At 34.7% G+C, this 26494-nt stretch overlaps 1 protein-coding gene across 2 annotated transcripts in view; it reads left to right on the top strand.

Annotated features, from left to right (window-relative positions):
* DACH1 (dachshund family transcription factor 1) overlaps nt 1–26494 on the top strand; it is a 446835-nt gene that overhangs the window by 310308 nt on the left and 110033 nt on the right. For both annotated transcript variants that reach the window (XM_059684811.1, XM_059684810.1), the window contains one exon: nt 1953–2087. In XM_059684811.1, coding sequence (XP_059540794.1) covers nt 1953–2087 — 135 coding nt within the window. The remainder of the gene's footprint in view (nt 1–1952; nt 2088–26494) is intronic.

The following is a 26494-nucleotide window of genomic DNA, read 5'->3' as shown; positions in this document are numbered from 1 at the left end:
TTGAAAGCATTTTTCAAATAACATACTTTCTGTATGGTTTTATGCTATGCTGACACTAAAACCGGAAATTTAGTGAAGAATATTTTGCTTCATTTATAATTTTTAATAAAATATTGTCATTGGAAAGGTATTGTCCTAGAAAAATAAAAGTGTTTTTCCATACTATTTAAATGGAAATATGGACAAATAGGAAAAATTTGAGTTTTGTTTGTACATTCATGTTTTTTATTCATCATTTTATATTTTTATTCTTGATGGAAACAAGATAATTTTTTCATGTGTAGACTATCACAATTGTTCAAATGTAAATAATACAGAGACATGCACACATATAGACATATATATGCATACATATACATACGTGTGCATTTATGTGCGTGTTTAATTTGATGTATTATAAAATCATTTTAAACTAACATAAAATTTTCAAAAATGATATAAAGAATTCTTACATACACATCGCATCACCCAGGTTTGAACAATCAGTTGATCCCTTTGAAGGAGAGACCCTGATAGAAGACATAGTGCCAACTTAGTGCATTTATCATAGATATCAGCTTCTTTACCTTAAACACTTAATTGGTTATTTTCTACAAACAAGGAATTTCTCTTACATAACCATAGAATAATGATCAAAATCAGGAAATTAAGATTATTATAGTACTATTTTCTGAACTATAAATGCTATTTTAATTTTACCAACTTTCCTGCTAATATTTTTTCCCTTCACTAATGTTTTTAATAAGAATTTTTTTCCTGGTCCCAGAACCAATCCAGGATCACATGTTGCAATTACTTGTCATATTCATTCCTTTAGTTTCATTAATTGGAGTAGTTCCCATTCTTTTTGTCTTTCAATACTTTGACATTTTTGAGGCATGCAGGTCATTTATTTTGTAAAATGTCTCTCAGTTTGGAATTTTTTGATGTTTCCTCATTATTTAAGTTATGCAATTTTGGCCGGGGCCATTCAGACATGCTAGTGTGTCCTTAGTGCATTGTTTCACAAGACATATGATATTTCTCCAATATTTGTGATAACTGGGTTAAGATGGTGACCATCAGATTTCTGTAATGTATGGTTTATTTCGTTTATGTTTTTGGAGATAATAACTATCCTGTGACTCCTCATATCTTAAGACTATGTAATTAGTCTATTCATAAAAAGTTCACTTTACTAGTTTTAGAATTCCCCCATTAAAGATTCTCCCCTGAAACAATGATTACTATGGTGATTTTAAGTGGTAGCTTCTAAAATAGTATTGTGATATGTTAAAAATATTTTCCAGAGAAAGTAAGGTTGTATGGAATGATTCTTCTTTCAAATGTTTGGGCAAAATCAAGATTTTTATGGGTAATTTATTAAGAAATTTGTTGACTGGATTATGAAAATCATAAGTGTGTTTGATCATGTACCTACTATTTCAATAGTGATAGTTTAATAATTCAGGAAAGCAATTATTGTTTTTAATAATTTAACCATTTAATAGATATGAATTAAATGGCACTTTATTTTAGAATTTAAGTTCAAATCCATTTTTAAGGAAGTACTTTGTTATCTATCAAACCTTGTGTTTTATTGACTAGAGTATAAATAAGGCACAGTTATTTCAGTACCTTGGTGAAAACTCTACTTGTCCTCTGATGCCACTATTATTTTTTTATTATATTTTAACTTCATGTTAAGACTGCATTTCTTGCAGAGTAAAGGAAGCTTATATCCTGGGGAGAGAACATGACACACTAAAACACTAAAGATAAATTTCTTATGTTTTTATTATTTTTATGCTTATCTTCAAGATTGACCATAGTTATCAATTCTTACAGTATTCTTATAGATAGATTATAATTTTAAAGTTAAACATATATATATATATATATATTTCAGGAGGGGTGTCAAAAGTTAACCATTATATATTATGGAGTATTTTCTTTTGTTTTGGGCTTGACAGCTGTTCATCAGAATGGGTTGTCCATGAACCAGATGCTGATGGGTTTATCACCAAACGTACTCCCTGGTCCCAAAGAGGGAGATTTGGCTGGTCATGACATCGGACATGAGTCAAAAAGAATGCATATTGATAAAGGTAACATATTCATATGTGGCCCTGTTTTTCTGCTCAACATGTGAACTAGATTTTCATCACACAATTAGCTGTATTTTTACATCACATAAAAGATGGCATACAAACAGTTTGAAGTCCTATAGAATTAAGCATAAATTAAGCGTACTCAACAAAAAGGAGATATGAATGAAGACCTGCTACTTTTCTCTTATACAACAGGTAGGTGTTAATTTATTTTCCAGTACATTAAAAAAAAAGCGAGAACTATTGGTTTAGTTATCCCTGAGTACTGTAGGTCTGTTTGTCTTTCTCAATGCCCTTAGGGACACTTGTCACTTTACTTAGCATGATAGAGCAATAGCAATATACATATGATTATTATGAATATAATTAATATAATTATTTTTAATCCTCCCCTGAGGATATGTTGAGAGAGAGAGAGAGAGAGAGAGAGAGAGAGAGAGAGAGAGAGAGAGAAACAGCGATGTGAGAAACATTGATAAGTTGCCTCCTGCATGTGCCTGTCCAGGAATCAAGCCTGCATCCTTTCGGTGTATAGAACGATGCTCCAACCAACTGAGCCACCAGGGCTAAAGTATTTCTTGTTTGGAATACAATACAGAAAAAGCACAATCAGCTTTGAAAAAGGAAAATAAACAAGATTGGGCATTTAAATAATTAATCAGAAAGAAATGATTAATTGAAATGATATTGAAATTAATTGAAATGATATAATAATTCATTGTTTGGCCTAAGCAGCCACTCTCCACCAGGGTTCTTTAAAAGAATAAGCCCCACTGAAAATGATTTCTCAATTTTCCCATGGATGCCACATGGAATAGGCAATAATATTTGACATTTGAAATATATAACTAAACTCACTGTTTCTTTATGCTATGCTATACTCCTCTATCACATATTTGTGCATTGATATTAATTTATAGTGTTAGTTTCTCATTATTGCACATTTTTTGTTATTACAGATTTTTTAATTTACCGAAAACTAAATATAGGATACAGATAAGCTTGTAGAATCAGCTTTTTCTAATTATAGGAAATTTAAGATTATACAGTTGGACTAACTCCTGAATATCTAAGTAATGTTAGTGTATTTCAGTCTTGGACTAAGAATATCAAAATGATGTAATCACTTGGTAGATATACACTGAAGGCCAGATATGTAAACTAAACAATATGAAAGGCAAAACCAACCCTTTGGTTATAATTGTACAACTTTAATTTTGTCAATATTTTTCTAATTTTCCGTAAAATTGAAATTTTCTTCTTTATTTGTTTTCATAAAAACTTTCCTTCATGGATGACTTTGAAGGATTTTCTTTCATTGATGCCATTGCCATTTTAGAATCAGAAACTATTTAAGAAGTAGGCAATGCAGGGTATTTATTTCAATCCGTAAATATTACTTTTGTGGCATATTCTGCTTAGTGGGCAGTGCTCGAGATGCTTAGTTCCTAATACACTTGCATAAAAGGTTTTCAGTTTGGTACTCTGGATTTGAAGCAGAGTTCTAAAGGCAATAAAATAGTTAACAAACTGGCCAAATTGGGATTTCCTCTCTTGTTACTGTTTTATTCTTAACATGCAACCCATGGACCATTTTTCTACACAACATATTTTGTAAATAACTATACCACCTACTACTTTTCTTAAGTTTGTGGAAATAATGTTTTGAAATATATTTCTTCTATATGTTTCTCATTTAAAAAAATTCTAATTTTACTCAAATTAGGATTGATTGTTCAGATAAATGGCTTTCTTCTTTTAAATTCTATGTTAACATTATATAAATTAATCAATAGTACATATTGTATACATGAATATTATAAATCTAAACCTGTATCTCATGTGACTATGTAGATGTGCATAGAGTGAAAGCCCCTTTTCTTTAGAAATTTCTGTATTTTGATGTTAACCCATATATAAAGCCATGAGTATTTTTATTTTAAAATTCTCTAATATGCAACTCCTTTACTTTTATCCCTGAGGTATAATTTCTCTTGGCATATCTCAAAGTCTCTTATCAAACATTCTAAATTTCTACTTATGTGACTTTACTCTTCAGTTTCCCAGCCTGTGAAGTAAAGGTTTTGAACTTAATGCCAATGCTTTTAATTCTCAGTTCATAACAATGGACATTCTATGCATCTGAATCCAGAGCTGTCTTAAGTAGATGGCAGATTTTACATGTGAAGGCAAAGCTTGGGTGAACTTTCTTACAGCACTGATTTTAATATTTTGTGAATTATATTTTGATAAGCAGAGCTTCCAATAATACTTTAATGACAACTTAAGAAAATCCCTACTATGAGATTCCCATTTTATACCTTTAATCATGAGCAATTGCTATAAAACATGGCCTTTAGTATTTATATTTCTCCCCATGCATCTTGCTGACTGTCCTATCACATTGAACTTTCATGTTTCTTAAACATCCCCTGTCCTTTTCTGGATGGTTTCATTTCTTTCCTTACCTGGATGTAAATGTCTCTTTTCCCATTAGTCCTCAGCCCAAAATTCTTGTGGGTGAAAGTTTTGTCCTATCATCATCTTTTTACACATAGCACAGACTCTGGCATTAGTTGGGTACAATAAATTTCTTTTCAGAGTTAAGTGAGATAATATATGCCCGGAGCATTTAACCCACATAAATATTCCATGAAAACTTTAGTAATCTCAAATTAGCTAATGGGTTTGTGGCTTGATTTTATAGATGGGAAAATATACATATTGTGAACCACTACATTAAATTATTATTTGTTTACAATTCATAATGTCACAGTTACTATGATTTATGCTTGATCCTAAGTAGGAAAACTGACACCACAATATTTTTTAGAATGTTTGACTACATATGACAATGTGGAAATGTGCACAGTTTTGGAAGAAAAAATAACTAAAGAAACTATGCTAATCAATTACTTTCTATATCAATGTTTGTAAAAATAATTGCCAGAATAAATTTTTGTAACATCAAAATAATCTTAAATACAATTTATTGACCCCAAATTTATCAATAAATGTATTGAGGAGGTAGAAATATGTTTAGCTGTGTAAAACATAGTAGGTATCATCTGTTAGATATAAATGGGTCATAGTACATCGAGTCCAAAATTAGAGTCCACTTTGAAAAGCAAGAATTCAATTTTTGAGCCATTAACGCTTGCCACTTGTAAAATTAACTACTCCAGGTTTACCTAGATAAAATTTACTTATTCCAGCATTTTATTATTACATAATTATTATGAATATTATTTACAAAATAGAGCCATTTATTGATGCCGAAGACTTCAGTGCATCTCCAGGACACCTGTAACTTTAAGATTTGGTAATGTTTGGATACATACAAAGAATCCTATTAATATTTGTGGTTACTTTTATGAGTTATAGGCCAAATATTTGAGAGTAGTCTTATATACATGACAAATAAATAATATACATTTGTAGTAGTTTTACTTGTGGTCAGATAGAATGTCTTTCCTCATGGGAAAACCATAATAGACTATTAATTATTCCAGTTATCCTGCTTTATTTTCTTAAGCCCTTTTGATAGGCACAGAACTCTCTTCCTCACTGATTAAAAAATATATTTATGTGTCATGCTAGTAGCCAATATTTTCATAGCATTAAAAGTGAGGTGGAGAGTAAAATACTAGTTCTACATATGAGTTCTGCATATAAATTTGCTTCATGTAATGATTTATTTATGAATTATTATAAATGCCTTTATGTTATTTCTTTCATTTAAGATCTATATTGGCATAATGAATTAATTATAATTAATATTTTATTCTGCAATTTATTTATATGTTGCCGAAGCATTTTTATTTGTAAGTAGACAGATATACATCATTCTCAAAGAATTGTATAAAATCTTTTCTTTTATCCATAATCATATATAGAAATTAAACATATATATGTATATAAGCTATGAAAGTTCAGTGACTCAGAGAGCTTTCTTAATCTTCTTTTACCTAAAATAATAAAATATAAAGGCTGAGTTCCCACAGATATGCTTCATATGTTGTCATTTTTATAGAACAAAACAATAGAATACCTACAATGTCATATGTTTCAACCTAATATTTTAAATAGATGTAAATTACATTATTTTAAATAGCTAAATTTAAAAAGGAAAGAATTACCATTTAAAATTTCATTTCAGCCTTGCCTAACATTCACAGCCGGCATTTATTGAAACTTTTTTGTACTCTTACATGTGCCTACGGGTGCCCCACACATGCACGATCACACACCGCTTTCCTTTCATTTGATAGATGGAGTGATCTTACTTTGAATGTTTTGTTATGGGTTAAAAAGCAGAGTAATAGCCCCCTTGTCTCTTGCGCTTGAAGCGGTTTGAATTCCTCCATCAATCTGATGGAATGATTTAACACATTCATTCAGCCTAGTTTGCAGGACCTGTAAGATGGTAGCAAAGCACAGGTAAATCTTAAAGATGCTGGCACGGATTTAGAGGAATTTATATGACACATCAGATCAAAAGTGCATATGGAACTAGGGGCTCTTATGTTTAAATGCATCAGTACCTAATAGTATTTTGAACATATTTTAAGAGATCTTGTGCACTTATTCTGGAGACTGGGTCCAATGTTTTCCTTAGACTTTTCCTTATCGGCTACCACTTCATCTTGTGCCTTTTGGCAGACTATTCCTAGAAATTCATGTGCTATTTCTGCCTGTCATAACCGTTTTGTTTCAGTAGAAGCCATATTTTAAACTTTCTTTAAATTTTTACATTACAATTGTTGCTATATCTTCTGCTACAGTTTCGGAATATTAAACAAGTACAATTGTTTTAACTACTATGAAATTGACAGATGAAGCTGCAAACCGAAAGCACCTTTCATGGGATTTTAAACACTATTTTCCTCCATATGCCATCCCAATTATTATTTAGATATTACATTCCTAATTTACTGTTAAGGTTGATTAGAATTCAAGCCTCTCAAAAGCATGCACCAAAGGTCTTGGGCTGTGGAAAACATTTTTATAAAATAATCCATTAATGCAGAGGAGTGCAACTAAATTAGTTAGCAATTTGCTGAGCATGAATTAATGAACAGAGCTTCTTCTAGCTCCCAGAGTTGTAATTTTCATAATAACCTCAGACCTTTATTTGGCAGGTTGTTTAGTTTTTTCGTTTGAAGGTTTTCATTAGTCTAATGAGGACTGTGCAAGGGCGAGCAGTCAGCACAATTTACATGGGGAAGCTATCATAATAAATGAAGCAATTTGAATAACACGCAAGGGTTTATGCAACAAGATAAGAAGAGATTGTAGAGTGAGATTTAGAGGTAACCAATACATTAGACCAACTAATAACTGAAGTAATCCCAATAAAAGGCTTAAGTGAAAGGAATGAAATTAATGATATATACAAAGTTGTAATGATATGATACATGATTCATTAGATTAATAAAATAAGTATTCAATTGTTTTTAGTGCTTTCCTCTAAGCTTTGTTTGTATCAGGCATTTTAATTACGATTGTTCACTGGATCACTTTGCTTAGTTAACTTTTAGACCATAGCTGAGGTTTTTAATGATATTTTCTCTTTCTTATTTAATCTTTATAGCCTTGATAGTTCAATGAATTAATTACATGTAGTATATTGTGTATGGAGATGCTTTTTAAAAGTAATTGCATATAGCTCCACCTAAGTGGTGATTAAACTTTAAGAATGAATGCACAATATGTTTCTAAATTTTTAAAACAACTCTCTGCTTCTATTCTAAATTGATGAAGTGCCTTGACAAGTAGTAGATTAAAGTTGTTTTGTCCACTAATTTCATATCAAAATTGTAAAAGCTAAGATAATTTTATTACTAACTAGAGGCCCGGTGCACAAGTTCATGCACGGGTGGGGTCCAGCCAGCCTGCCCTGATGGGGGTCCATCGGCCTGGGCCAGTGGGGAGGAGGGACCACGGGTGGTTGGCTGGCTGGCCCTGCCCCTGATCGGGGTGTTGGGGGCCAACCGGGGCCCAGATCAGGCTGGTTGGCTGCCACAGTGTGTGTCATAGACACCAGTTGTTCTGGTTGTTCACCCATTCTGGTTGCTGGGCTTTTATATATAGAGATTCTCAGACTAAGAAGAGACATTTAAAAAGATATTCAAAATTATTCATTTATAGCCATTTTAAATTGTTAAGATACAAGTTAGAAAATATATCATAAAAATAGACATAAATATATTCCCTTCCTTACATATCCTTCAATTGAAAAATGAAATTTTGTTCATATTGGCTTGAAAATTATACTCTTGTGCAGGTAAGGTAGTCTGAATGGCCAGTGTGCTTTCTCAAGACCTTGAGATGAGGAAAGAGTTGATAGGATTTTTTAAAATGTTATAGTAAGCAGCATAAACTCTAGAAAGAGAATTTCATTTTTTGACACATTTGGAGCCAAATTATTTCAAAACTAAATAAAATGTAGTTTTCATCAACAGTATGTATCAGCCTTTACCAGTCATATCTTGAGGGAATTCCACTTCTGCTCAAATATATATGGTTAGTGGCCAAAGTTAATGGACTTTTATGAAGTTTTTGCCATTCCATTCTCTTCTACATTTTCAAGGATTTGCATGCTCCCCAATTCAAATTCCAGCATCTTGCTGTAGATAATGAAAAGGTAACTATTTTCATTTTTTTAAAATGAAGGAAACAGAGGGTTTAGCCTTCTTTTTATTTGTGAATGTGTTAAAAGAGAATTAAGATATATTTTAAAAATAGTGATGGCTAATATGTTGCTACCTTATAATTATATTGTTCCTAAGGTTTATAAATTGAAAAAAGGGCAAAATTGAATTCTTTCATTGACTATATTTTGTTAATTATTTTTAGTAAAATATACTTCCAGAAAGTGAGATTTTATTTTACTTTCTGTCTTTGTCTCTCTCTCTCTCCCTCTCTTTCTTCCTTTCTTTCATTTTTTTTCTTCCTTTCTGCCTGTATTTGAAGTATATGCATACAGAAGTAAATATAATTTTGTATGTCCTTATTATTTTTATATTAATTATAAATTTGAGAGAATATAAGACATTTTGAGATTGTTAGAGGAGCATGAAAACAAATATATACTTATTTGAGTTATACTCTATCCATTTGTTATATAATTTATTATTTACTAGAGGCCCAGTGCACAAAATTTGTGCACGGGGGGTAGGGTGGGGCTGTCTCTCAGCCTGGCCTGCATCCTCTCCAATCTTGGATCCCTCTCACAATCCAGAACCACTGGCTCCTAAGCGCTCACCTGCCTGCCTGCCTGATGGCCCTAACTGCTCTTCCCTGCTGGCTGATCCCCCTAACTGCTCTCCCCTCCTTGTCTGATCCCCTAACTGCCTATCTGCTCTCCCCTCCTGGCCTAAACCCCCTAACTGCCCATCTGCTCTCCCTTCCTCTCCACATCTCAGACCCCAGTGCAGGAGTGCTGAGAGCTCTCTGCTGAGGCCCTGCCCCTGTCCTGATGCCACCCCCTCTGGGCCGGGTGGTGCTGTGGTCCTGCACGTACCTCTGCCAGGGGGGGCCATCCTCATGCCCTGCTCCGGGCCAGGTGGCACAGTGGGCCTGTGCGCACCTCCATCCGGGGGCTGCCATGGCCCATCCTGTGCACACCTCTGCAGGGGGGTGGAGGGGGCACCAAAGCCTGTCCTGACTCCCCCCTCCGGGCCGGGTGGCGCAGCGGGCAGGTGTGCGTGTGCCTCTGCCGGGGTTGCCACTCCTGGTGGCAGATTCATGTCCTGGTGGTGCAAGTCCCCACCCCCATCCCCGCCCACCAGCTCCTGTGCACACGCAGCCTGTTGAACGGTCATGACTGGGACACCATTAGGACCAATTAGCATATTACCTCTTTATACACTGAGTGGCCAGATTATTATGACCACCTGAATGTTTGTAGGCAAATTAGCTATAATTTCGCGCTGAAGTTCCTAGAGGGCCAGACCATTATAAACCTCTGAATAGCACAACATACCTAAGTATCATTGCTGATCAAGTTCATCCTATCATGTTGATGGCGTATCCCAGTGGAGATGGCTTTTCCAACAAGACAGTGCACCATGCCACGCTGCTCGTATTGTGCAGAAGTGGTTTCAAGAACATGAGGGAGACTTTACCTTGCTCAGGTGGCCCCCACAATCACCAGATCTCAATCCAATTGAGCATTTGTGGGACGAAGTTAAAAGAGCCATCAGGCAGTTGGTTCCACAACCATCAAATCTCACAGAACTGGACAGTGCTATTCATCAGGCATGGTGTCAGATTCCTCACATCAACTTTCAACATCTTGTGGAGTCAATGCCAAGAAGAATCGCTGCAGTATTGAAGGCAAAAAGTGGCCCAATGAAGTACTGATGGGGTGGTCATAATAATCTGGCCACTCGGTGTATATATAGATGATTATCATTCATTATTATCTATTTTACCATGACAAAAAGTAATCTAAGGCTATTGTGAAAAGTTTCAATTTATACAGTACTTGCATATTCATCTAAGAAATGATTATCACTGGAAGCACTCTAGCCCAGGGATAAAGAGCACAGCCTTGGAATTTGATCTCTTTGTGGTCAAGTCCTGTTAAACTTGTAAACTTGGTAAATTATATAACATCCTTTCCCATCCTTTTCCATCTTTGAAAATTGGACAAGTAGTATCTGATAAATAGTCACGAAGTTTTTTTTATGCCAATTAAGTGGCCAGCCTGTTTAGATGTATTGTACAGATGTGAGGGTCCCATCAAAGAACAGTGTATTGGAATGGCATTCAAATTGGAGAGGATAATGCAGTAATGCAAGCCTTAGTAAAAGCCAGACTGTCACATTCTGGTGCAGTATCTTGATCTGCTTGCTGAGATAGCCCATTGACTGATCCATCCAGAGGACATGGACATGTCTTAAGGTCACACAGATTAGAGAACAAGGTGGAGAGGGTGGACAGGTAATCTGTTACAGATCATAATTCAGTACTTTGCAAGCTCTGAGAACATGAAGTTGGGTCTGTGTTATTTACAACCAGACTGTCAGCAGATGTCATGACTGGTGCATTGTAGTGTGTTGAATAAAAGAGTTAATTATTTATCTGATCAATTGTCAACTGATGTAATTGATAGCACCAAAAAGGGGAACATGATTCCAAGAAACATTTGTGGAAGAATATGGGATACTTTTATAGTTGTAATCTTATATACTTATATATATATATATCCCGGTAAATGGTTTTTTAGCAGCATTTTAATAAAGCTAACATTTAATTTATTTATTAAGAAATAATTTGTGATTACCTACTATGTGGTTGGCACTGTGCTTATTGCCAAGGATTCAGAGATTAATTTTAATTGAAGAATATAAGACATTGTTGTGATTTGAAGATATACTAATGAGAAGTTTTTTGAATAAAATTGATAATACTGTGAGACAAACCCATATATTGGAGTTATTAAAAATCACCATCATTCTTGTTTGCCTAAATCATTAACTATTCGAAAATGGTCATGTATCTCCTGGCTTTGTTTTTGCCTTCCATTTTACTGGCTATGCTTAATACACAGGAAGATTTCCATTCTACAGCCTCTATACCTGTAGCTAGATTGAGAATTGTCATAGGCAGTTGTGTACATTGCTTTACTGGCAACAATGAGAATTCTAGGGAAAAGACATACAGTAAGTTACTATCATGCTAAGGGATCGTAACATGTTAAGCAATAATATCATTTTAAGGGATAATAACATGATATCTGCCATGATAGGAGTGAGGATGTGGCACTTCTTGGGAACTCTTAGCAGAAATAGTCTGTTCGAACCTAGAGCTGAGGATGGAATGCTTTTCTGAGTTTTACTATCATTTACAGGTAGGATGGAAGACTGAGCATGATCTATGTCATAAATGTAGATTTACCATCAAGGGGAGAATTTTTGAAGGCGAATAGTGCTACATTCTCCAAATTGGTACTTTCCCTCCTTAATGTATCTAAAACAAAGTTCAAACTAGGTCAGGTGGACACTTTAAGGGAATGAGTCTCCTTAATGACAAGTTTCAAATTAGGTACTATATGTATCACTTAGAAAAGTATTTGGCACAGAGTTATCTGCTCAAGAATGTTAGGTTCCTTTGACTACTGAGAAAGAAATCAGGAATTGATATCTCTCTTCAGGAATGAAAACATTGTGCAAATCAAGGGAGGGTTTATAGTTTTTCTCTGAATTGCAATTCATTTGTTCTTGACGTTTTTTATTTTATTTTAATCATTTAATTACTTTGATTCGTATTTTCCATTCATATTATCTTTAGTAGGATCCAATTTGATGAAAACAACAACATTTAATTATTATTCTATGAAAAATCCAGTAAGAGATGTGTGCTGATTCCAGCGTATCCTCTGGACATTAATCAGAGACAAAGGACAATATATTCGTTATTGTTGTTGATTTTGAGTTTCTAATGGGGATCCTAAATCCTTCACATTCCAACATAATCAGTTTATGCTGTGTCCTAATTTAGATGTAGTAGCATTCATGTTTAGGCAGCAGGCAAATGTAGAGAGAGGTCTATTTCAGTAATATTGGAGACATTCTCTTATTTACCATTAATTCCTATTCCTCAAGATTTAAATTAGGTACTCTATATATCACTTAGAAAAGTATTTGGCACATATTTCATATATAAGTTTCATTCTTCTATAACCCTTATTATGCTGAGAGCCTTCATAGGCATGGAATAATTGCTAGTGAGACAAATAGCTGAGCTTTTAATCCCCTCAAAATGCCTATTTACTAGTAGCATCCAAATTGAATCCTACTTTTGGCTTTAACTAGCCAAAGCTCTAGGTTTCCTTATTAGAGATAGACTGGCTTATGATTGTTTCTTTTATCTGCAATGAGAAACTCTACGGTTAGAATTTGGGTTAAAGTTTATATTTTCTCTTTGCAGAAAAAATTGTCTTGTTACAACATCCATGTAGGAAACACTCACAGATTGAACACTGTGTTCTAGGAATCATGCCCATGGTGGGGCATGAAATAAACCTACTCTCATTTTGACCATTCCCCAAAGAGAGGTATTCATTTACCAGGGAATAATTTAAAGTTGAAAGTTCAGAATCATTATAATGGTATTATCAATAGTCAATAAGAAACTATCAACACATGTACTTTTTCTACTAATTATTTATGGCTAATAATTCAAAGTTTCTGCCAACAAATGAAGACATTTATAGCATGTATGAAATTAACTCAGATAATTAAAGATAGGCTATATTTCTCATTGTCATGTAAAATGTTTATCTCTATAAAATGCTAATTCTTTTATACTTCATGTACAATTTTGTAGTTTTTCAAGTGGAAAAAAGAACTGGGCAAAGATTAGTGATTTTTCCATAAATGTCAATAAGTTTTTAAAAGCATATTAAGCTAAACAATGTTTAAATGTTTTAAAACCTCCATGGATACTGCAATAACTCATTTTTAGATCTCATGGAATCAACATAATTAAATTAAATTGCAAAGCAAATTTCAGGGTGTTTTTTTTTTAATAAAAAATTACCTTTTAACATCATGTAAAAATGCCATTGAAATTCCAAGTGGAAATTTTATGCTTTATATTGTTATTATTTAATAATGACAGAAGGCCTCTATTTAATAACAGCAAGTAATTGATATATTATCATAATATGTAAAATGTTATAAATGAATTAGTACATCAAATGTAATCTATAGAATAAGATAGTATATAAATTACAAATCCAGTATGCTTCTTGTAAAAAATGTTAATTAAGATCTTAAATAGTCAAGTAATGCATTTTAATTGATATTTTCTAACATCTACCTTTTTATTGAAGTTATTGTAAAGTTTATTTACATAATTAAATACTAAAGTAAGTCATGCCAGTTTTTTAAAAAATATAATCATAATCATTAAGAGAAATTAAGCGAGACATACAAGAAAGTTTGAGTCAGTAAAATGTAGTTTCAGGCAACCTAAAAATGCTTCCTTATATAACCGATATTCATTATCACCTAAGGAAGTGATCACTCTTTCTTAAAAAAGCATTAACTAGTAAATCCCTTGCATCTAGTTGCAAAGCATTCTAAAGTAAATTTTCCATAGAACCATTAGATATCTAGTTTTTAAAATACAATTGTTAATGAACTCCATTATCCACAAATATTTGTATCATAATTTGTACATATCAGTTATGAAAATATTTCTAGGGGAATAATGTATTTTATGATTACAGAATATTATTTTTCTCTTCTTAATGAAAAATGCTATGAAATATAATACTTTATATTTAACAGAACTTAAGAAACAAGGCATGCCACTTATAATATATGTATTAATAGGGCATATCCTATATAATAAAAGCCCAATGACCAAAACAGCAGAACAACCAGACACCAAAACTACTGCAGTCCCTCTTCCCAGCCGGCCCTGCCTCCCAGCATGGACCCCCACCCTGACCGGGGGCATGGCCAGCCTGCAAACTGCCCACGGCCCCTCTCCCTGGCTGGCCCCATGCCCCAGTGGGGACCCCCACCTCAATCCGGAGCCCCCATAAGGGCAGGCCAGCCAGCCCCCACTCATGCACCAGGCCTCTATCCTATATAATAAAAGGGTAATATGCAAATTGACCTTAATGGCGGAATGACCAGAACAACCACTAAACCAGTCACTATGAGGCACACTGACGACCTCTCAGTCTCTTTTCCCGGCCAGCAGGCTCTGATCACCCAATGGCAAACTGGGAACCAGGGTGGGTAGCAGGGGACATGGGTGGCACCAGCCCAAGACCCCTGCCCCACCAGTCGCCCCACACATAGAGGGCAACTGTGGTGGGGACAAGGCCAGTGAGAGGGCAGGAATGGCCCACCTCTCAGTCCCTTCCACTGGCTGTCAGGCTCTGATTGCCCGATGGTGAACAGGAACCAGGGTGGGCGGTGGTGGGGGGCAGGGCCGGTGAGCTAGCGGAATGGCTGACCTCTTGGTTCTTCCCCCTGGCCAGCAGGCTCCAATTGCCTGATGACAAATGGGGAACTGGGAGTGGGTGGTGGCGGGTCGTGGGGCCAGCTGTGGGAAGCCAGGGAAGATGTTCCCGATCGCAGGTCAGGCCTAGGGACTCTATCTGAGCATGAATTTTGTGCACTAGGCCTCTAGTATGTATATAAAGAAAGATTTTATGAGATTACTAGACAAATAACCATAAAGAATTTTGATCCTCTTAGTGATCATGTAATTAATGACTTAAATACTGACTTCAATTATCTTAGGCAGTATTCTAGTAGCTGATTAGTGAGTTTGGTACATATTATATTTTTATGGTAGACCCAATACCCTAATTTGTGTAACATAAATGTGCATAAAACAAAATCTACAAGTTATTATAATGTTCATAGCTCTATAAGATTTCAAAATAATTTTATTATATCATAAGAATTATGATGTTATATAGAATGAAAGGACCACAGATCTTTTGTTATGTACTACCAGTTCCATTTATTAGTGATAGTTATGGTGATATATGCTTCTGTGATAACCCACATATAATATCTGTCCTAAGAATGACATGACCAAAGGCATTTGTAATTATACTTACTTCTGAAAGATTATGGTTTATAGTTAAAACAAAAAAGGCATCCTGTCATTTTCTAAACCCGTTAAATGTGACAGAATCTATTTTTCTGCCAACTTGTGAGGACCAGGCAGAAAGCAAATTTGCTGTGGTCAGCTAAGTGTAACCACTGAGCAGGAAAGTGAATTTAATAATGCATTATTGTTCTTCACTGAAGGTGAACTGTTACAGTGCCTTTGTTATAGCAGACTTTGCCTCTGCTTAGGTTTCCAGATGCTGTATAGATTACCTGATTAAAATCTCTAATGCGTGATAAAATGTACCAGGTATACTTTTATATTAACATAAATGCATCCATTTTAGGGTCATAATACTGAATCTAATTGGAAATATATTCCAATTATATTGCCTTGTGAACTCATTATAAATAAGCATTTGCTATTCAATATAGAATAAATGACATGGAAGCACAAATTTATAAAGCTTATCTTAGACTGATGGTGAATTTTATAGATACTGAAAAAATCTCTAATAGTTTATGATGTAATTAAGAATATGATTTCAAATCATATTTATTTACTTTGCATATTTTAAAACAAACTAAACAACAGAAAACTTAAAAGTTGGTTCAGTTCTTTTATAACTACATTTTTTTAATGCTCTTTCTTTTTCCATTCTAACATAATTTGATGCATTTTCTTCTGACTACATTGATTAATGGTGAAACTTTCAAAAATGTTTGCTTGTATTTAGTTGAAATATGATCAGTAAAAAAGTAGAGATTGGTATTCTTTTCTTTCTCTATTTTGCCTAAATTTAATTCATTAAAACATAAAATAGGTGTAAAATAACATCTTAAGAGAATTAGGAAGAAATGCCAACTTTATTTTGGAAATCAAAAACCATGGGGGATTTGTTTATATAGATTACTTTCATCATTAAAAATTCATATATGATAGAGGGTCTTATTATTAAGATTTTCAGAGTTTATAAAAATATTGCAAGTTGTAATACTCTGTTAGCCAAACATATTACAGATTCATGATTGAGGATCAAACAGTTAAATTTGAATTTATTTCTCAGAAATTTTACTTTCTTTTAGTGAGTCTTTTGAAAGAAATATTTTTGTAAACCATAGCTGGAAGGGTGCACACAACCTAATCTCTGGTGTCACTGTTGAACTTCATGATAAAGAGTCAGAGAAAAGCATTTTTCTGAATATCAGGAGCACCCATCGATGAATATCACTACGGGCCATAGAACATTCAAGTTCAAGAGACAGGAACAAGTCAGGAGTTGACAAAATAAATAAAAATAGCAGTACACCCAGTGTGAAAATGTTTTTATAGAACAATGAATAATAAAAATGATTTCTACCATTTATTTCCTCTTAACATATAAAGGTATGTGAGGATGGCAGAACCACAATAATTTCAGCTATCTTTGCACTTTAATATATAGATATTAAGCATTTTAATGCTATTCAATAGATTACAAAAGAAAATATAATCAACTGTGCAATATTGAGGGAAGAGAAATGAATTATAATCTTGTGGTAAATATAGATATGAAATCACTGCCTTAAAACAATGTAAACTTTTTAATTACCCCGTTAACCAAGTTAGTCTCTTTATTTAAAAGGACAGGAAAGATTTTGTAAAAAAATGAAATGCAAGAAAAATGTAATGTCTTACCTGACCCTGAGATCTTGCTTTCAAAATTAAGTAAAAAGTTGTTCTCTGTAGACAGGTGCCAAGCATGTGAAGCTGCAGTGACTGTTAAAAATTCTTTTCAAAAACTACACAGTATTGCTTGCACTTCCTAAAAAATCTTTTAAAAATCCTGTTGGCTGATGTTCTGTGCTCCCATGGGAAAATTCATGTGAAGATTTCAGTATTTCAGAATGTTGATTTTATTAGCAAGTGATAGACAGATCTAGTGGTAAGGGAAGCTACTACATTATTCTAATCCTTCTGGACCATCTTCATGGGTACCTCCTCTCTTGTTAGATATTTGGGATCCACATTCACTCTGGACATTAGAGTTCTCTTTAGCCCACTGCAGCATTTACAGGCTCCTCTTATTGTCTTATGAAATTATGTTTTTCCTATTCAATAACATCAGAGAACTAAAGGTTACCATAGTGAGAAATGTATGAGCTCCAAACCATTCAAACTAAATCACAATACTCTTTTTTTAAAAAAAAATTTACCTTTATTGTTGAAGGTATTATAGATGTCCCCCCTTTCTTCCCCCCCATTGACCCCTCCACCCTGCTCCCATCCCCTTCCCAGGCCTTCCCCACACTATTGTCTATCCATGGGCTATGCATATCTATATCTAGATAGATAGATAGATAGATAGATAGATAGATAGATAGATAGATAGATATGGCTAATATGCAAAGTGTCCCCTCAGGAGTTTGACCAGGAGACCAGGAGTTTGATCACTCACTATGATGTGCGCTGACCACCAGGGGGCGGTTCAGAACAATGGAAGGCCCCAGCTGGCAGCCGGCAGCTGGGAAAGGAAGGCCCTGGCCGGCAGCCGGAAGGCCCCAATCATCCCTGATCACCGGCCAGGCCTAGGGACTCTAATCGTGCACGAATTTCATGTACCGGGCCTCTACTATGTATATAAGTTCATTGGTTAATCTCTTCCCATCCTACCCTTCCCTCTGAAATACCTCAGTCTGTAGCGTGCTTCAATGTCTCTAGATCTTTTTTGTTCATCAGCTTATTTTGTTCATTAGGTTCCACATATAAGTGAGATCATGTGATACTTCTCTTTCTCTGACTGGCTTATTTTGTTTAGAATAATACTCTCCAGGTCCCTCCATGCTGCCTCAAAGGGTAAGAGATCCTTCTTTTTTCACAGCTGCATAGTATCCCATGGTATAAATGTATCACAGCTTTTTAATCCATTCATCTCCTAATGGGCACTTGGGTTATTGCAAATAACTCTTCTATAATATTCTTTAGTTACTTCAAATAGACAGTATAGTTTGGAAGTGTCTAACTTACTACTGCAATTGTGTAATTCTGTGTAAATGAAGTTCAGTGTTCTCCTAGTTCAGAATCTCTAACTGTGCCCTGCTTAGTCCTTTTCCTTGCTCAGAATCCTTCTATACATAAGGAAGAACTTTCAAGGTTTCTTTGCCACTCCTGCTTCTTCAAACACTGCAAACAAAATCACTTTTGCATGAAGTAATCCTCCTTGGAGGAAAACAAACAAAATATAAACAAACAAAAAACTCATAGAACTACTCGAATATCACCTTCATAATACAATGATGAAATTAAATATGGCCTTAGACATTTTATCTTTCAAGTACAAATAATTAGGTTTTTAACTTTAGTATCATTTTACAATGTGGAATGTCTAAAAGCAGTGGCCTGTGTTAGGTGGGGCCTCTAGCTTTAAAGGTCAAGAAACAATAGTGTAATGTGAGATCCCATTTATGGGTAATTATATTTGCAGGTCTAGGGAAGTTGGAAAGGGTTCAGTGAAAATTCAGAAGATGGCATATTTGATGCATAAAATAAGTTAGATGTTTGTGGGTTATATTTAAACTCATAGGGAAAAAAATGCCAGTGTAGCTCATGTATCTATGATTTCAGTACAAAAAACTTTGTGGAAAAAGAATATAAATGAGGCCCTAGCCAGTTTGGCTCAGTGGATAGAGTGCCAGACTTGGACTGAAGGTTCCTGGATCCGATTCTGGTCAAGGGCACATACCTTGGTTGCAGGCTCCTAGGCCGGGTAAGGGAATGCTTGAGCATGAAGGAGCCACTGAAGACTTTACCCTATGTCTCTATAGAGCTAGACATTGTGATAATATAGAAATTTCTGATATTTCTCCCCTTCTCCCATTGAAGTCTGATGACCAGTCTCTGTGCTACCTGGTGGGGCATAGCGCTAAAGAAGATAAAACAAATATATATATATAAAACTACCTGCTCTCATGGAGTTCATAATCTCATAATAGAAATCAACAACAAAATAGTAAGCAATAATTAGGGAAGCCAACCCATGAAGGGGTGAGATAGTGGTTTGTGCTATGAGCAATGCAATTGGGGTGATGTGATAGGAACAGCGTAGAACATCAAAGTTCTCTCTGGAGTAGCATTTGAACTGAGACCTGAATGATGACAAGACAGAGGCAGACGTCAGAAGTATAGGAGACAATGGGGAATACATTTTAGGCAAAGGGACTTGCAAGTACACAGCCCTGAAGCAGGAACAAATTTCTGACATGAAACCTGGTGGCTGAAGTATAAACATCAGACAGACATACTGGTAGAGAAGCAGTGAGGAACCAAATTATGGAGGTCTTTTTACTTTGTGATAAGAAACTTATATTTTATGAACAGCCATTTAGGATGTTAACCAAGGGAATGCGGTTCAAATTGGCTTTCGTGTTTCAAATAGCATGTGAAACAGGGTGGGGAGCTAAAATTGAAAAATACTAATAAACTACTTAAATGGCTATTAAAGAGTGTAGATGAGAAATTGTGGTGGCTTTGACAGGGTGTTGAAAATTAGAGAAAAAAGAATGGGTGGAGTGGTGCTGAGTGAATTTGCTAAAGGAGAAAAAAGTTTTAGAAAAAGAGCAATTGGGGTGTCTCCTATATTGAGTTATGAGCAATTTGTGAAGTCCACCATGGTTACCAATTTCAGCTCAACATGCAGTTTGGTGCCCACAGAGACAAAACATTCAAAGTGTTTGTTGAGTAAACGCATACCATAAGGGATAAACTTGATTTGAGGAATGTTTGTCACACCATTACAATAAAAGTAAAATACTTATATTTGTAGCTGCATGGCCTAAGATGCAATGAAGGCACAGCAAAAATACAATTAGTTATTGAGAAGCATCTTTTCTCTCTCCATTATGCCCTGTTTATTGAAAACACTGGCACTTCAAATTACTAACATAAGCCTTCGGGCTTTGAGAGAAGAGGCCTTTTCCAGATATTTCACCATGAGACTCAGGCAGACAAGACTACCACATTCCATGGACTAATCTTTTAACCAAAGTAGTTCTATCATTAGGCATAAAATTGCACTTGAATAAAGGTTTTTTCCTGCTGAAAATACTTGAAAGCAATGAGCAAATTTTATGCATATATACATTTTTACATCTAAAATTTTAAGTGTTTTAAATATTGACATTTCTGAATACCTCCATTAATTTAAAAAGTTATTTAAGTTAGACTTTCTGTTCTATTTTTTAAAGGGATGATAAGTTTAGTTAGATCAATATTTGTTAAAATTTTACTAGAATAAAGTTTAGGAGGATCAAATCAATACATTCCTCTTAATCATTTACTCTTGACATGAGAATAACCAAACTCTTTTGCAAATAAATCAAATATGAGCATTTGTCATCAGAGAAATAACACTTTAATGACTACGTTTAAATATTTTCTACCCAATTTTGGTCCAAAGTTTTCACTTGATACTCAAAGAAACTGTCCAATAATTATATGTTGTCATATAATTAGTTTAGTCAACTTGGGAGATAATGCTAAGCCATTGTTCAAAACATTTTTTTTTAAATATTTTATTGATTTTTTACAGAGAGGAAGGGAGAGAGATAGAGAGTTAGAAACATCGATGAGAGAGAAACATCGATCAGCTGCCTCTTGCACATCTCCCACTGGGGATGTGCCCGCAACCCAGGTACATGCCCTTGACCGGAATCGAACCTGGGACCCTTCAGTCCGCAGGCCGACGCTCTATCCACTGAGCCAAACCGGTTTCGGTGTTCAAAACATTTTTTAAAAATGTCTTGAAATAATTTATTGAATATTCAGAATATTTATACAAGTATTTTTATCATCATAAAATTTCACTAAGTTTTATGTATCTGGGAAATTATCAAAGTATATAAAGTAAAGCTTGGTGATTTTGGCTCCAATAAAGTATATAAAGTAAGTATATGAACAAGCTAAGCAATACAAGTATTCATTACAAATTATTTTTATGGGAAGTATACTCAGCATCAAAGCACTGACTTGGGGGTGGGAAACGATATTCATCTGACTTAACTTTAACCTTTTGTAATTCCCAGAATCCATAAAGGAATTTACCATGTTGGTAAAATAAGTAAAATTTACTGTGTTACTTTCAATATAAAATTAGTAAAATAGATCTCATTTTATGATAAAAAATGAAAATCACTTTCACTCCTTTATTTCTAATTACTTAGTTAATAAAAACATTCCTAATTTTAATTAATATCCTTAGTAATATGTTATTTGGAAGTTCTTAAGCACACTACAAGTAATTTGAGAGTTTTAAGTTTTGTAAAGAAAATTTACATAATATGTGACAGTTATATATCTACAACTTAAAAACAATGTCTAGAAGAAAATCTAAAGTTATTTTATGCCACGTTTTAATCAGTTTTATGCATTATGTAAGTGTCACAACAAAATATCAAAATATTGATAATAGTAAGGGTTGTTTCATAAATATAATTTTCTACATGCATAATTAACACATTATATAAAACATTTTATAGTCACTACAATAGATTTAAGTAGCATAGAGATGCTCAGATATGTTAAGTCTTGTTCTGGGAGTTAAGGAGTATACGCTCTTTAACCAGTAATTTTTTAGCTTGTTGTTTCTCACCGCTTTTAGATGAAAAGAAAACTATCTAGATAATTTATCTAGAATTTCAACATCATTATTTGTATTGAAAAATCATGTAGCTATACCAAGCACAAAACTAAAGACACAATTTGATTTTTAGTGGGATCATTTAGTGAGAAATTTAAACTTTTTAAACCTTGCAAATGGTATATATACCATTAAAATGAGTTGTAACATCAATATTTTTATGATAGTATATGACAATGGAATGAATAGTTTTTATCATTGTAAATATTACTTTAATCTTTAGCATACTCTGCCTCTTTAAGAAATTTGTTTTCTAGTCTAAGATTTATAATTAGTATTTTTATTTAATTTCTTAATTTTATCTCTCCATGCAACTGCAATTCCTTACTGTGGGGCCATCAAAGTATTGTTTGCTCCTTAAAAGCTAAAAGGTCTGGCTTGTTGATATTTTGATTAATTTTAGAAGTAGAACAATATGATTCAAGATTTTTTCCTTTTCTTTATAATTCCTGCAGATATTCTTAAGGTAATAAATAATATTAAGTTATTTCAAGTCCTCAGCAAATTAAACACACAGTTACATTAATAAAGATAATTAGATCTTAAAAACAACTATTTTTAAAAGATTCTGGTCCTGTCTTTGTTGCTACTGATGTTTGTATTTTTCTTTCAATTTATGTGCTCCATGTTTAGTATATCTTCAGTCTGTCCAGAGAGTAAACAATAATAAAAATGTAAATCAATATAAAAAAATGTTGCTTTTGCATTGAGAACATTTCAAAGATTTTTTATCGGTTGTTCATTTTCCCGTGTCAGATGTTTAAATCTTTTACTACCCTTCATATTGCACAGAAAAGCAGGTCTACTGATACTGTCTTCTTGTAGCTAAACTGTGAAGAAGTCAAAATTTCATTTTGTAAAGGCAGTTATCATGAAGAGTGCGGCAGGCCTAGGTTATTGGTCCTTATTTACCAGACCCGAAGATAAGATATCTAATTTCCTGACCAAGCTTCTATCCTGTTTATGTGAGTCCCTGCATCACTGGATGTGGGGTGGGGAGGAAGAGAGAAAGGATTCTTGTTGAAATGCCAATAAAAAACATACAGGCTTATACACTTTTTCAGTATTCTTTTATTTTGGATACTAATACAGTTAAAAAAAAGATGAGTGAGAGGGAGGGAAGGGAGAAGGGAGATGAGAGAGAGAGAGAGAGAGAGAGAGAGAGAGAGAGAGAGAGAGACCTAATAAGTATAAGGCCATTGAGAATGTCATAATATTAAAAAGAGAGTATTGAACTTCTTATATAAAATGTTGAAAACGTGTTTAAAAATTCCTTAAAATAATTTTGATTATTTTAAATGGCATAATAGAATTAAATATAGGCTTCAGGTGGCTGTGTTCAAGCTACTGTAATGATTCCAATATCATAGTGGTTAAGCCTAATCAAAAGCACTGGAAGATGAAGCAAATAAGTACTGGACAAGCTAGAGTTCTCTCTTAACAGATTTAAGTTTCACTGTAATATTTTGTTTTCCCTTTTATCATGGTGATTTTTTTTGAAGTAAAATGATTTTTTTAATTAAATCTTTATTGTTCAGATTATTACATTTGTTCCTCTTTTTTCCCCCATAACTCCCCTCCTCCCAGTTCCCGCCCCACCCTCCACCCTCACTCCCCACCCACTGTCCTCATCCATAGGTGCACGATTTTTGTCCAGTCTCTTCCTGCATCTCCCACACCCCTTTCCTCCCCAAGAATAGTCAGTCCAATCCCTTTCTATGTCCCTGATTCTATTATGATCACCAGATTATTTATTCAATTGATTCTTAGATTCACTTGTTGATAGATGCATGTTTGATGTTCATACTTTGTATCTTTACCTTTTTCTTCTCCTTCCTCTTCTTAAAGGATACCTTTCAGCATTTCAAATAATACTGGTTTGGTTGTGATGAACTCCTTTAGCTTTTTCTTATTAGTGAAGCTCTTTATCTGACCTTCAGTTCTGAATGATAGCTTTGCTGGATAAAGTAATCTTGGTTGTAGGTTCTTGGTATTCATCACTTTGAATATTTCTTGCCATTCCCTTCTGGCCTGCAAAGTTTCTGTTGAGAAATCAGCTGACAGTCGTATGGGTATTCCCTTGTAGGTAACTGAGTTTCTTTCTCTTGCTGCTTTTAAGATTCTCTCTTTGTCTTTTGCTCTTGGCATTTTAATTATGATGTGTCTTGGTGTGGTCCTGTTTGGATTCCTTTTGTTTGGGGTTCTCTGCGCTTCCTGGACCTGTAAGTCTATTTCTTTCACTAGGTGGGGGAAGTTTTCTGTCATTATTTCTTCAAATAGGTTTTCAATATCTTGCTCTCTCTCATCTTCTGGTACCCCTATAATTCTGATGTTGGTACGCTTGAAGCTGTCCCAGAGGCTCCTTACACTATCTTTGTATTTTCGGATTCTTTTTTCATTTTGCTTTTCCAGTTGGGTGTTTTTTGCTTCTTCGCATTTCGAATCTTTGACTTGATTCTTGCGCTCCTCTGGTCTGCTGTTGGGTGACTGTATAATATTCTTTATTTCAGTCAGTGTATGCTTAATTTCTAGTTGGTTCTTTATCACAACATTGAGGGTCTCATTAGATTTCTTGAGCATCTCACTACATTTATCGGCGGTCTCACCAGTCTTTTCGAGGGCCTTACTAAGTTTATCGGCAGCTTCTAGACAGTTCTTGAGAGACCTTAAAAGTGTGGTTTTGAGCTCTATATCTTCCATTTCTGACATTTGCGTCCTGTTTCTTTGTCTACGCATTTTTTTATCTTTTCTTGGTGCACCCCCTAGTGGTCTTTGTGCGCAGTCTTGTTGTAGTTAAGCCTTGATTGTTGTTGGCAATACAGGGGTGATTTGACCTCCAGGCTAACTGGCTATGAGAGTCAGCTGTGTCTGCAGTGGGAGAGCTTCTGTGCTGGATCTCTAGGGTGGTGCTAATCTAGCGTTTGCCTGAGGCTATTCGGCAAATGGCTCTGCACAGGGCTTGGGCGGGGCAGTTCCCCCGGGGGTCTACAGGGCGGGCGGAGCGAGCAGTTATGGCTGCTCTCAGTTCTGTCCCTAGGGGCTCTGCCTCACAGAGTCCCAGCAACTGCTGCAAACCTCGGAGAGAAAGCTGCCTTCGAGTTCTGACCGAAGCCAGACAGTCCCGCTTCTCCCATTTGAGTCTGGGTCCCTAGAGACTCGCCCGGATCTGGAGCTCAGAGTCTGAAACTCCCTCCCGATTGAAAACAACAACCGCACCCTCCGCCACCAGCCCGCTCTGCGCGCACTCAGCACCTCAGTATTTCACTTCAGCACTGCGCCTCCTCTGAGTCTGGGTATGATATTCTCTTTCCTCCTAGTTGTAGAATTTCCACTCAGCCAGCCTTCCTGTGGTTCTGGATGATGTCCGTTTCGTCTTTTAGTTGTATTTTTGATTGGTTGTTCGAGGCAGCAATCTCCAGCTTTAACCTATGTCGCCATCTTGGTTTCTCTCCTCTCATGGTGATTTTTAGATTTGAAATGAAAAGAATTATATCTGAGGGTTTTTTTTTTTAATCCGTAGAAAGCTGACCTCCAAATGGAATCAGGAGGGAAATAAAGGAAAAATTGCTCTAAGTGCAATTAATGGAAAATAAAGATTTCAAAAATCTTATAAAATATGCTTTGGAAAGAGGCTTTCAGTGATGTGATTCACAGTTTCCATTATATGCTCCTAACCATTTAAAAATGTTATTGACAAAAATTATTGTGTGTGTGTGTGTGTGTGTGTGTGTGTGTGTGTGTTTAATGTTTTAAATGTTGCAATGGGGAAAGAATATCTGAAACATTCAACTGATTTACAAATTTCATAAGTATTTTTCTTTACTCTATTTCCTGCTTTCTCCATCATCTATAAAATTAAAACAAATTCTTTAATTAAAATAACTCAATCTTTTTCTCAAACTCTCTTGCAGGGTTCAACTTTGATAATGTATTCTGATAATACAATGTGTGTGAAAACTGCAAAGAACTATTGCCAGCTAAATTATCTTTCCAAAATTGTAAATATATAAAGGCTTAAAAATTGTCAATATTCAAACCAAGGACTTTATCATTATTTGGTTATCATAGGTCTTATAAAAGTAATATATTGATATAATTAGCTTAGTTTTTGCTTTCTGAATGAAAGATGACAATGAGC

The sequence above is a fragment of the Myotis daubentonii genome, chromosome 2 (assembly GCF_963259705.1).
Source record: "Myotis daubentonii chromosome 2, mMyoDau2.1, whole genome shotgun sequence".
In the NCBI taxonomy this organism is placed as follows: Eukaryota; Metazoa; Chordata; class Mammalia; order Chiroptera; family Vespertilionidae; genus Myotis; species Myotis daubentonii.
This window is presented reverse-complemented; position numbering and strand designations above follow the sequence as displayed.